The sequence below is a fragment of the Camelus dromedarius genome, chromosome 17 (genome assembly GCF_036321535.1).
Source record: "Camelus dromedarius isolate mCamDro1 chromosome 17, mCamDro1.pat, whole genome shotgun sequence".
Lineage (NCBI taxonomy): Eukaryota > Metazoa > Chordata > Mammalia > Artiodactyla > Camelidae > Camelus > Camelus dromedarius.
The window spans coordinates 28319108-28332002 of record NC_087452.1 but is presented as its reverse complement, the minus strand read 5'-3'; the positions used below and the strand labels follow the sequence as shown (position 1 = coordinate 28332002).

Genomic DNA, 12895 nt, shown 5'->3' with positions numbered 1-12895 from the left:
AAGAGATTTGTGATTTCATACCTTGGTGGAGCTAATTGTTATCTTTACAACTTGGTAAAACTAAAAGGAACTATGTCCTTAATAACTAAGTTAATGTAAATATTGATGGGTTGGCAGAGGATGGCAAGATCAAGGGTTGTGAGAGCATACTAACATTCTTACTATAAGATGACATCTATAGATAACAGAATTTTTATTTTATTTTATATTTTTAAAATTTTTAATAGACTTTATTCTTTTAGAGCAGTTTCAGGTTCACAACAGAATTGGACAGAAAATACAGAGTTCACAGATAGCCCTCCCCACCCACACATACATACTCCCCTAGCCTCAATATCCCTCATCAGTGTGGCATATTTGGTACAATCGATGAACCAATATGGGCACATTATTTTCAACCAAAGTCCGTAGTTTACATTAGGGTTCACTCTTGATGTTGTACATTCTATGGGCTTTGACAAATGCATAATGACTTGTAGCCACCACTATAGTATCATACAGAATAATTTCATTGCCCTAAAATCTTTTGTGCTGCATCTGTTCATTCCTCCCTCCCTACCTCCCTCCCTCTCCCCAAACTCCTGGAAACCATGACCTTTTTATTGTTTCTGTAGCTTTGCCTTTTCCAAAATATCATTTGTTTGGAATTGTACAGTTTGTAGCCTTTTCAGACTGGCTTCTTTCATCTAGTAATGTATTTTAAGTTTCTTCTCTGTCTTTGATAGATTTTTTTTTACTGCACATTTATTTTTAAATTTACATATATGTACTGCTCATTGTTTCTAAGAACTTTTAGAGCTTTAGCTTTTTAAACTTACACAGTTATCAAGGAATAAAGCCAACCACAAAATAAGAATTAACTCAAAAAGATACATACACCCTGCTATTAACAGCAACATTAATTAGAATTGCCAAGATATGGAAGCATCCTAAGTGCACATCAATAGTTGAATAGATAATGGAGATGCAGCATATATATATGTAATGGAATGCAACTCACCCATAAAAAAAGAAGGATATTTTTGCCATTTGTGGCCCTTCATTCACTTTTTTTTTCACTTCAAAAACCAGAATTTTATAACTGGCAGAGACATTTCCATTACATCAAAAACAACAAAATACCTAGAAATAAACTTAACCAAGGAGGTTACCTATACTCTGAAAACTGTAAAAAAAAAAATCTAATTATTAAAAAAAATTTTTTTATTTTGGGGGAGATAACTAGCTTTTTATTTATTTATTTTTTAATGGAGGTGCTGGGGATTGAACCCAGGACCTTGTACATGCTAGGCACACACTTTACCACTGAGCTCTACCCTCTCCTATAGATGTCAGAATTTTAAAGAGAAGCTTAAAAATAAAACTGGGATAAACCAAAATGTAAAATTATGACAATTATAGGACCAAATACATAATCTAAGAGAACTAAAACTCACTAATTAAATACTGACAGATTGGAATAAAGAAGTCTAGATATTTTCTAGGATACAGAACTCCCAAAGCATAAGAACATGGCAAGATTAAAAGTAATACTTTCTTTTTGTATATGCCACATTATTTTTTATTGAGTTATAGTCAGTTTACAATGTTGTGTCAGTTTCTGGTGAACAGCACAATTTTTCAGTCATACATGAATATACGTATATTCATTTTCATGTTCTTTTTCACCGTGAGCTGCTACAAGATCTTGAATATATTTCTCTTTTTATATGGTATAAACTTGTTTATCTATTCTATATATTCCTGTCAGTATCTACAAATCTCGAACTCCAAGTCTATCCCTTCCCACCCTGCTCCCCCATGGCAACCACAAGTTTGCATTCTATGTCTGTGAATCTGTTTCTGTTTTATATTTAAGTTTGTCTTTTTTTTTAGGTTCCACATAGGAGATATATCGTATGATATTTTTCTTCCTCTTCCTGACTTACTTCACTTAGAATGACATTCTCCAGGGACATCCATGTTGCTGTAGATGGCATTATGTTCTCATTTTTTATGGCTGGATAGTATTCCATTGTGTACATATACCACAACTTCTTTATCCAATCATCTGTTGATGGACATTTAGGTTGTTTCCATGTCTTGGCTATTGTAAATAGTGCTGCTATGAACATTGGGGTGCAGGTGTCTTTTTGAATCAGGGTTCCTCCTGGATATATGCCAAGGAGTGGGATTGCTGGGTTATATAGTAAGTCTATTTTTAGTCTTTTGAGGAATCTCCATACTGTTTTCCACAATGGCTCTACCAAGCTGCATTCCTACCAACAGTGTAGGAGGGTTCCCTTTTCTCCACAGCCTCTTCCAGCATTTGTCATTTGTGGACTTTTGAATGATGGCCATTCTGACTGGTGTAAGGTGATACCTCATTGTAGTTTTGATTTGCATTTCTCTGATAGTGATATTGAGCATTTTTTCATGTACCTATTGGTCATTTGTATGTCTTCATTGGAGAATTGCTTGTTTAGGTCTTCTGCCCATTTTTGGGTTGGGTTGGTTGTTATTTTTTCTTAAGTCATATGAAGTGTTTATATATTCTGGAGATCATGGCTTTGTCAGTTTCATCTTTTGCAAATATTTTCTCCTATTCTGTAGGTTGTCATTTTGTTTTGCTTTTGGTTTCCTTTGCTGTTCAAAAGCTTGTAAGTTTAATAGGTCCCATTTGTTTATTTTTGCTTTTATTTCTGTTGCTTGGGTACTGCCCTAAGAGAACATTACTGAGATGTATGTGAGATAGTGTTTTGCCTATGTTTTCTTCTAGGAAGTTTATGTGTCTTGTCTTATGTTTAAGTCTTTAATCCATTTTGTGTTTGTTTTTGTGTATGGTGTGAGGGAGTTAATCTAACTTCATTGATTTACATGCTGCTGTCTAGGTTTCCCAACACCATTTGCTGACTGTCTTTATACCATTGTATGTTCTTGCCTCCTTTGTCAAAGATTAAATAACCAAAAGTTTGTGGGTCTTTGATCTATGTGTCTGTCTTTATAGCAATACCATGCTGTTTTGATTACTGTAGCTCTGTATTATTGTCTGAAGTCTGGGAGGGTTATTCCTCCAGCCTCATTATTTTTCTTCAGTAATGCTTTGGCAATTCTGGGTCTTTTGTGATTCATAGAAATTTTAGGATATGTGCTGCTGAAGCGAGCACAATTCCATATAAATTTTATTATGATTTGTTCTAGTTCTGTGAATTATGTCCTGGGTAATTTGATAGGGATTGCATTAAATCTGTAGATTGCCTTGGGCAGTATGACCATTTTAACAATATTGATTCTTGCAATCCAGGAACATGGGATATCTTTCCATTTTTTTAAAGTCTTCTTTAATTTCCTTAATCAATGTTTTGTAGTTCTCCATGTATAAGTCTTTCACCTCCTTGGTTAGATTTATTCCTAGGTATTTAATATATATTTTTTAATGCTAATCAAAATAAATACATAATATAAGACAAAAAGCATTATTGGGGATGTTGAAGGTTTAAGTCTTAATAGAATATTCTGTGTCAAGAATGTATAGCAGTTTTTAACACCCATGCACCTAATAGAATATGTGAACCAAACACTGGTAAACCAACATAAATGAAGCTGTAAATATATGAGTGGAGTAACTGTTAAAACTGCAGAGAGACTATAAATTCTCCATTTAAAGGGAAATATCAACATAGAAATCAACAAGACAGCAAGTTGGCCCTAATTAACGTTTATCAGGTTCTGTGGCCAACAATTAGAAAATATTTTTCTCAGGCACACATGAATGTTTACAAAAAGTGATACTGCATTAGGCCATGAAGAAAGACTTAGTTAAATTTTAAATAGCTGTTACACAATGATCTCCAACTACAAAGCAAGTAACTTAGAAGTTTCTAACAAAAAGATTTTTTTAACTACTGCATTGGAAATTAAAAATTACACTACTAAATAATTTGAGAATTAAGGAAAATTCATAATGTAAATCATAAATACCTGGAATAGAGTGATAATGAATATATACATAAAAACATGAGGTAGAGTAGGAGTCAAGGAAAAGTGTATCAGAAAAAAACATCAAAATTGATGTCCTAAGTGCCCATTCTAAGTTAGTAAAAGAACAACCTAAATCAGGAGAAATATATCATGACAATAGGGGCACCAATTATTAGTGGGAATGTCAGTTGGTACAGCCACTATGGAAGATAGTATGGAGGTTCCTCAAAAAGTTAAAAATAGAACTGCTGTACAGTCCAGTAATTCTAGTTCTGGGTATTTTTCCAAAGAAAACAAAAACAATAATTCAGAAAGATAACATGCAGTCATGTGTTCACTGCAGCATTATTTAGAATAGCCAAGATGTGGAAGCAACTGAAGTGTCTATCAATAGATGATAAATGGATAAAGATGTCATATATGCATACAGTGGAACTCTGCCATAAAAACAAATGGAATTTGCAATTTGTGATGACATGGATGGACATAGAAGGTATTATGCAAAGTGAAATAAGTCAGAGGAAGACAAATACTATATGATTTTACTTATGTGTAGAAATCTAGAAAACAAATGAGTAAAACATATAAAAACAAGTAGACTCAGATTCAGAGAACAGCAGGTGGTTATCAGAGGGGAGGAAGTTGGGGACATAACTGAAATAGGTGAGGGAGATTAAGAGGCATGAACTTCCAGTTACAAAAGAAATGAGTCCTGGAGGTAAAATGTACAGCTTGGGGAATATAGTCAAAAATAACTTAAATGGTGACAGATGTGATCATTTTGTAATGTGTAGACATATTGAATCACAATGTTGTGCACCTTAAACTAAACAGTGTTGTAGGTCAATTGTACTTCAATTTAAAAAAAAAGAAAAAGGAAATAAGGGCACCAATCAGTGAAATATATAACAAGTGAAAATGACATTGCAGGAAGAGAGTCATTAGTAAGTGAATCATTAGTAAGTGAATACCTTATGCCAATAATTGTGAAAATTTAGATGAAGTGGGTAAATTACTGGAAAAATTATAACTTATAGGAGCTGATTTGAAAGAAAAAAGCTTGATAATTCTGTAAATGTTAAAGTAATTGTAGACCTGGGTGAAAAAAACTTTCCCACAAGGGAAACAAAATGCCCATGTAGTTTTACTAACAATTTCTACCAAACTTGAAAGGAGTAAATCCCAAATTTATTCAGATTTCCAGGAAGTAGAAATATGGAATGGCTCCCATTTCATTCTACAAAACCATTATAAGCTTGATATTAAAGCCAGAAAAATAACATAACAAAAAAAGGAAAATTAGGTTAATTTTATTCTTGGATATACACACAAAAATCCTAAAAAAAAAATTAAAAGTTTTATAATGTATAAAGAAGTAGTATATCATGACTAAAATAGGTTCATGATCGGTAGTTAAGGAAATTTTTAAACATCCACAAGTATAATGTATCATTTTAACACACACACACACACAAATCTCAATAGATGCAGGAAGAGCATTTGGTAAAATTCAACACCAGTTCCTTAAGGAAGACATCTCGCAGGTAGACTAGAAGGAATTTCCAGTTGAGTATTAAAAACAAACAAAAACCTGTAGGAAATACCATGCTAAATTGGAAATTTTAGAAGTATTCCATTTAAAATTAGAAATGAGATAAGATGCCCACATTATTATTACTGTTATTACTGGTCCTAGCCTATATAGCAGGAAGAGAAGAAATTAAAAGTCATACACAAAAATAAACTCAAAATGGCATGAAGACTTAAGACACTATAAACCTCCTGGAAGAAAACATGGGCAAAACATTTTCTGACATAAATCTTAGCAGTGTTCTCCTAGGGCAATCTACCCAGACAGTAGAAATAAAAGCAAATTTAAACAAATGAATCTTAATTAAACATAAGCTTTTCCACAACAAAGGAAACTATAAACAAAACTAAAAGACAAGCTACAGAATGGGAGAAAATATTTGCAGATGATATGACTGACAGGGGCTTAATTTTCAGAATATACAAACAGCTCATACAACTTAATGATAGAAACACAACCCAGTCCAAAAATGGGCAGAAGACTTAAGCAGTTCTCTAGTGAAGACATACAAATGGCCAATAGGTTCATGAAAAAATGCTCAATATCACTAATTATCAGAGAAATGCAAATCAAAACTACAATGAGATACCACCTTATACCAGTCAGAATGGCCATCATTAAAAAGTCTACAAAGAATAAATGCTGGAGAGGTTGTGGAAAAAAGGTAACTCTTCTACACTGGTGGTGGGACTCCAGTTTGGTGCAGCCATTATGGAAAACAGTATGGAGAGTCCTTAAAAACTAAAAACAGATTTACCATATGATCCAGCAATCCCAGTCCTGGGCATATATCCAAAGGGAACTCTAATTCAAAAAGATACATGCACCCCAATGTCCATAGCAGCACTATTTATAATAGCCAAGACATGGAAACAACCTAAATGTCCATTGTCAGATGACTGGATAAAGTCGTCTGACACACACACACACACACATATACATATACATACACACATACATACAATGGAATACTCAGCCATAAAAGAGAATAAAATAATGCCATTTGTATCAACATGAATGGATCTCGAGAATGTCATTCTAAATGAAGTAAGCCAGAAAGAGAAAGAAAAATACCATATGATGTTGTTTATGTGTGGAATCTTAAAAAAAAAAAAAAACACGAATGAACTTATTTACAAAACAGAAGCAGACTCACAGACATAGAAAACAAACTTATGGTTACCCAGGGGTAAAGGAAGTGGGAAGGAATAAGCTGGGAGTTTGATATTTGTGGATACTAACCTATATATAAAATAATAAGTTTCTACTGTACAGCATAGGGAACTATATTCAGTATCTTGTAACCTATAATGAAAAGTATTTGAAAAGGAATATATGTATGACTGAAACATATAACTTAAGAATAGTTTCATAAATGGTGTTTAGAAAAGGAGTTTTTATGTAGAGAGAGGAAAATCAAAGGTCAATAATGTGAGGAAGTTAAAGTGAAAAAGTGAGTGAGCGTAAGGGAAGAGGTTTTAACAGAGGTTTGATCATTGTCAAAACACATTTGTTACACAGTGTGTCTTGCGTTTTACAAATAGCTGCCTTACTCAGTTTCAGCTAAATAGCTCAGTAATCAAAAGGGGGATTCCATTCTACCTACCACCTCTCCCACCTCCCAAATCCTTATACGCTCATTCCTCTCACTAAATGCATGTTGGGGAAAACTTGTAAAATAGAAAGTAATAATTTAAACAGTTTTCTACGCAGTTGGAGAAGCAAAATGAATTACTCAGGTGGCAAGTGAGTAAGTGGTGATGGCTTTGTAAGACATCCTTGAGTAAGAAGTTGAAGACAGAATTGGAAGAACTGATTATTAAGTTTTCCATAGGGTTGTAAATATAAGACATGTACATAAAATATTTTATGAGGATTTTAGGAATGTTCAAGGGTAATTTTGACTAATGTCTTATCCTTTAATAATTTGCAACGCTACCAAAATTTGAAACCAGATCTGATTACATCAGATTTACAGATTATGGAATTCTAAGGTGATTGAGTGCCATGTTGAGAATTTCTTATGAGGAGTTCAAAGGACCTATTTAGTTTTTTGTTTGTTTTTTCCATTTTGACCTCTAAAATAACATTTCTAAAACTAGAAAAACTGTTAAATCACTTACCTGAAGATAATGCTTCTTTTGAAGTGGCTCTTTTAGGCTTAAATAAATAGGATGTCTTTTATCTGTTTAAAATATATAGGAGGGCTTGAGATACTAAGAGTTTTCCTTTTTGTATGAGTATTTCCTTTGATCAAAGTAGTTGGTCATAAACTGAGCTTTGCCAATGTTTTTGATAAAAACAAGGTCAGAAAGTAACCTTGTGGAGTGTATTGCTATTGTATTCTGTCAAACTATTTTTTAAATTATGTCTTGGAATTATATAACAAAATATTTTGTTACTTAGCTGTTGCATTTCAATTTGAATAGAATGTATTCTTTCCTTTTTGTTAGAACATACTAAACTCTTAGAAGTTAAAGCAACAATAAATTTTTATGCTACCTTTTATATTTTTGGGTTTTTTCTTAGAATTGAAGGACTTAATCTAGACACAGAATATTTTTCTTACTGAAATGTTATAGATCATGATAGGGCTGTAATAGCAGAAATGGGGAAAAAGAAGGGTATCCAAAAAAGACATTATGATTGAATGGAGAAAGCCTCTGGCTCTATTACATCCTCCTGGCTCTTGGTCCAAAAACAATATTTGTTATATTCTGAAGCCAAGTGTAAAACCATATTTATCTATTTTAAATTATCAGTATTCCTTTCAAAGTAAATGAGACTATATTAGGATAGAATTTTGAAAATCTTATAATTGTTTTATAGAAAGAATTTTCATTTTTCATTAGAAAATTTCCTTTCCTTTACACTTAGTTATCTTACTATATCCTTCTGCTAGTATATGTTATAGATAAGATTCTGAAAATCAGAATATATCTACTTAATTCTTTTTTAAACTTTTTTTATTGAGTTATAGTCATTTTACAGTGTGTCAAATTCCAGTGTAGAGCACAATTTTTCAGTTACACATGAACATACATATATTCATTGTCACATTTTTTTTCTCCATGAGCTACCACAAGATCTTGTATATGTTTCCCTGTGCTATACAGTATAATCTTGTTTTACTTAATTCTTATATACTCAAATTTTTGTTTAAAATTGCATCTCTTAGAGATAAATGCCTTACCACTTAAATCTATGTAAATTCTTTAGATTTGTAAATTTGTAAAGATTATTAAATATAAAGTGGTTAGAAAAGAGAACTAAACTTTAGGTGTTGTTGATGACTGTTGTTTAGGAAGCAGTACTGATGGAGCACTCTTTCAGTGCTATGAAGCAAGAACAGCAGAGAAAATGGATTGAAGAACTGAACAAGCAAATAGAAGATGACCAGCAAAAAAAAATGGAAGAAAAAATTATATCTTCAAAGGTAATTTATGAAGTTTTATGGATGTAAAAGGAAAAAGTAATTTCAGAGTCTTTGATCATAAACTTGAATTATCCTGAAGCTATTTGACAAGACTGTATTATTCAAATTATTCCACATTTGCTTTTGTGAACCTTTCATTGAATGAATTTAATAAGTGTGGTTTTGTGTGGCTTCTTTTAACTAACTTTTTAGAAATTTCCTAATTCTTTGAATTTCTCATATTCTCCAAGCTTAGTTATCGAAATGTATAGGGAATCAATAGAGAACACAGTTTTGTTAATTTTTATGATGCTTATTCTGCTGTATGGTGACTTTTAGAAATCATGTCATTTGGGATTTTAAATGTAAGAACAACTGCAAAAATTCTTAGCAGTTCTTATTTGTTGTGATTAGGGTGAGGAACATGACAGATGGGCAATGCATTTTGATTCATTAAAGAGCTATCCTGGTTCTCAGTCTCAGCTGTCTTCTCGGTCAACACACAAACAACCAGAGTACTTCTGTATCTCTCCGGACACTCAGGAGTTGGCTGATATCAGCAGTCTTTGTACACCTACAACTGGAAGCCAGGTTGAACCTTCAGAGGAGGAACACATAGCAAAACCTGTTACAGATACGGCTGTGACAAACAGTCAAAAAACAAAGTAAGTTCATTCTTAAGTATGATGTTTAAAAAAGTCTGTGTGCTTTATAAGGACTGTTGTTATGTTTATAATATATCTTATTTTTCCTTCAAAGTCGAAATGATTAGTAGATAGATCCTGAACAAAAATGACTTAGCACCTTGTTAAACCCACCTTTTGGGGGCTTTAAACAGCTAATATATTTGTCTTGCCAGCTTTCTACGTTCTATGACTGCTCTTTTGGACCCAGCTCAGATTGAGGAACGAGACAGGCGGCGACAAAAACAGTTAGAACATCAGGTATTGCATTATAAAATGTTGTTTTTTGCCTTAAAAAGTAATAGTCATGGCCTAGATACCTAAGTAAATGGAAATTAAAATTACAGTATAAAATTACAGTATAAGCACAGGTCTTGTGCAGTCCTGTGATGAATCTTATCCCTACTCTATCTGGCATTATATTATTATACTTGTTCTGAGAACCAGACAGTATCACATACTATAGCCACCTTCCAAGAGACAAGGTCTTTAATACATAGGTTGTGTGTCTGAAGTGACACTAAATCTTAAGTTAGTATTGAATTTTTTTTTCTAATACTCTTGAATTCTCTTCAGGATGAGAATTAGTTCGTTGAAAGGGAACTATATAAGGTATTGAAGTTGAATTATGATTAAGAAGTCTAGCAGATAATATAAGAAAGGAAACTAAGATTAAAATTCTCTCCTAATTTTAGTCGAATGCTCAAGGGACTTAAATATCTAATAATTCTCTAAAACCTCTACTATATGAAGAATTGGGTTAGTTAATATTGTTACTTTTTAATCAGTTAAGTGAACAGACCTTTATAGAGCATCTGCTGTTTTTACTAGGTACTGTGGCACTGAATTCTTCAGTTGTTTTTCTGTTAGTTCTTTTAACAGCCCTCCTGAGGTTAAAGAAAAGGTGTATAGAACTTGACAGGTGGGAGATGGGAAAAATACATTGGAAATTTGACATTTTAATTTTACTTGTATGTGTATTTCTATATTATGATAAGCATTTTTGAAACACCAAGCAAATGCTCCATGGATTCTTTCTGTGATGATGATGATTTATGTGGTTATTTATGACTAGAAAGCCATCACTGCTCAGGTAGAAGAGAAGCGCAGGAAGAAACAGCTTGAAGAAGAGCAAAGAAAGAAGGAGGATCAAGAGGAGGAGCGTCGCTTAGCAAGGGAACGAGAAGAGATGCAGAGACAGTATGAAGAAGATATACTTAAGCAAAAACAAAAGGAAGTAGGTATTTATATTCTAACTAATATTTTAGAGTAGAAATGGGTATGTTTTTAAAGAAAAAACCCAGAACATTTGCATATATTTTGAAATTGTGAAGCTATATGCAGAAACATTAAAGGTCTGCATAAACAAGGCTATCAAAGTAAGGGAGAAGCTGGAGAGGTTTCATCATTTCAAGTGATTAGTTCACAAATGCTGTACAGCTTGGGTTTTTTTTTCTCTGTGCTAAGTAGGAGGTCAAGAGTTACTACAGCATAAAACGTAAGTTACCCATGTGCTTAATTTTTAAATGCTTTCTAAGCAGTGAGTATTAATACATATATAGATCTGTTAGGAGAAATATTGGCCTTTCTGTCTATTTCCAGTTGTGAACAGGAGCATATACTTGCAGAGTGATTTGGCTAGGATTGATGATACAGTTTGTTGCCATGTTAGAGTGTTCCTTTAAGGGTCTATTAAAAAGAGTAGATACTCGTTGGCTTGGAGAACCCCTATATTAAGTGGCACAGGCTGTGTAGGTATGGTGATGTCAAGTGCCATATTTGAGCGGACCTGGCAAAGAGCAAGTTACACAGTGATTGCCAAAGATTCGTGTGGTTTACAGAGTAGACCATACAGTACTTCCCTTGGAGCTGGGAGGTGGGGCCTGGAGCCTGCCTTTTCTTGCCTTTTTCCACTTTCAGCCTTTGCTTCAAAATTAGCTGATGAAGATACAAATGGTTTAGGTTCTGATTTCATTATGTTGAATAGACTGAGCCAGCTACACCTATGAAATAACTGTATACCTGAAAAAAAAATCAAAGCATTATTCGCTTGAATTGAAAAAAACATGGCCATAAATAATTGAGTTTTACCTCTTAATTCTTTTTTATCATAGAGAATTCTGGTGGAATTGACCATTGTTTTAGAAACTTTTAGTATAAACTTGAATGGGTAAAAGAGTTCTTATATTTGTGGTCTAATATCATAGAAAAAGATACTAAAATGTAAGCTCCAAAAGGGAAGGAACCTTGTTTTGTTAAGTGCTCTACTCTCATTATCTTGAATAGTGCCTAGCACATAGTAGGAGCTTAGGAAACACCTGCTGAGAGAGAATAATCAAGTCTGTATATATTTGATAGTTGTGTTTAATGACTTTGTGCACTTCAATATTATTAGGAAATCATGACTCTCAAGACAAACGAACTGTTCCAGATGATGCAGAGAGCGCAGGAGCTGGCACAGAGACTGAAACAAGAACAGAGAATTCGAGAATTGGCTCAGAAGGGACATGACACTTCTAGATTAATTAAAAATCTTGGCGGTAAACATTTAACTAAAATTTTATTTAATTGCCTATTTTTAATACATTTAAACACCTGTTAACTAAGTTTTTTTAAGGGAATTTCAGACCTTGAATTAATTTAACTTTATAATGCTTGTGTTATTTGGGAAATTGCCTTGAGTGTAAATAGTTTTACACTTTTCAATATCTTTTTACACAGATTTTCTTATATTTTCCTCATAATTGGTAAAATGTATACTTTTGTACCCATTTTTACAGAGATATCTATTAGGTGATCTCCCTAAATTCAGTAAGGGATAAGAATGCAGGTGACATTTTATAATAAACTTTAGACTAGTCCTAGCTTTTTATTGCAGTGTTTACTCTGACTAAACTTAAAGTCTTTTGCATATTTAGTTGCTGCTATGTCATTTTTATCAGATATTTATTTCTCTTGTCAGTTGATACAATACATATGGAGTATAATGCATCTGGCAACATTTCAAATTCAAGACATGGCTTGGATGAAGTCAGCAGTGAAATGAATACATGGATCAACTCTACAGCCTCTCCCAGGAAGGATACTGGTGTGCAAACAGGTATTGGTTTAGAAATTGTGATTTGGCTTAAAATTTACTTAAGATTAAAGTCACAATTAGAATTAAATTCAATTAATTTAAAGTTTGAAAATTAAAGGAATTTGAGGTTTTCAGTAAGAGTTAGAAAATAATGGTATCTCAGTTTT

At 33.0% G+C, this 12895-nt stretch overlaps 1 protein-coding gene across 1 annotated transcript in view; it reads left to right on the top strand.

The window, feature by feature from the left end:
* The window catches only part of CCDC66 (coiled-coil domain containing 66), a 59773-nt gene that overhangs the window by 23955 nt on the left and 22923 nt on the right, over nt 1–12895 (top strand). The window contains exons 9-14 of the mRNA XM_010980897.3: nt 8856–8987; nt 9381–9631; nt 9826–9910; nt 10725–10886; nt 12045–12189; nt 12612–12749. Coding sequence (XP_010979199.1) covers nt 8856–8987; nt 9381–9631; nt 9826–9910; nt 10725–10886; nt 12045–12189; nt 12612–12749 — 913 coding nt within the window. The remainder of the gene's footprint in view (nt 1–8855; nt 8988–9380; nt 9632–9825; nt 9911–10724; nt 10887–12044; nt 12190–12611; nt 12750–12895) is intronic.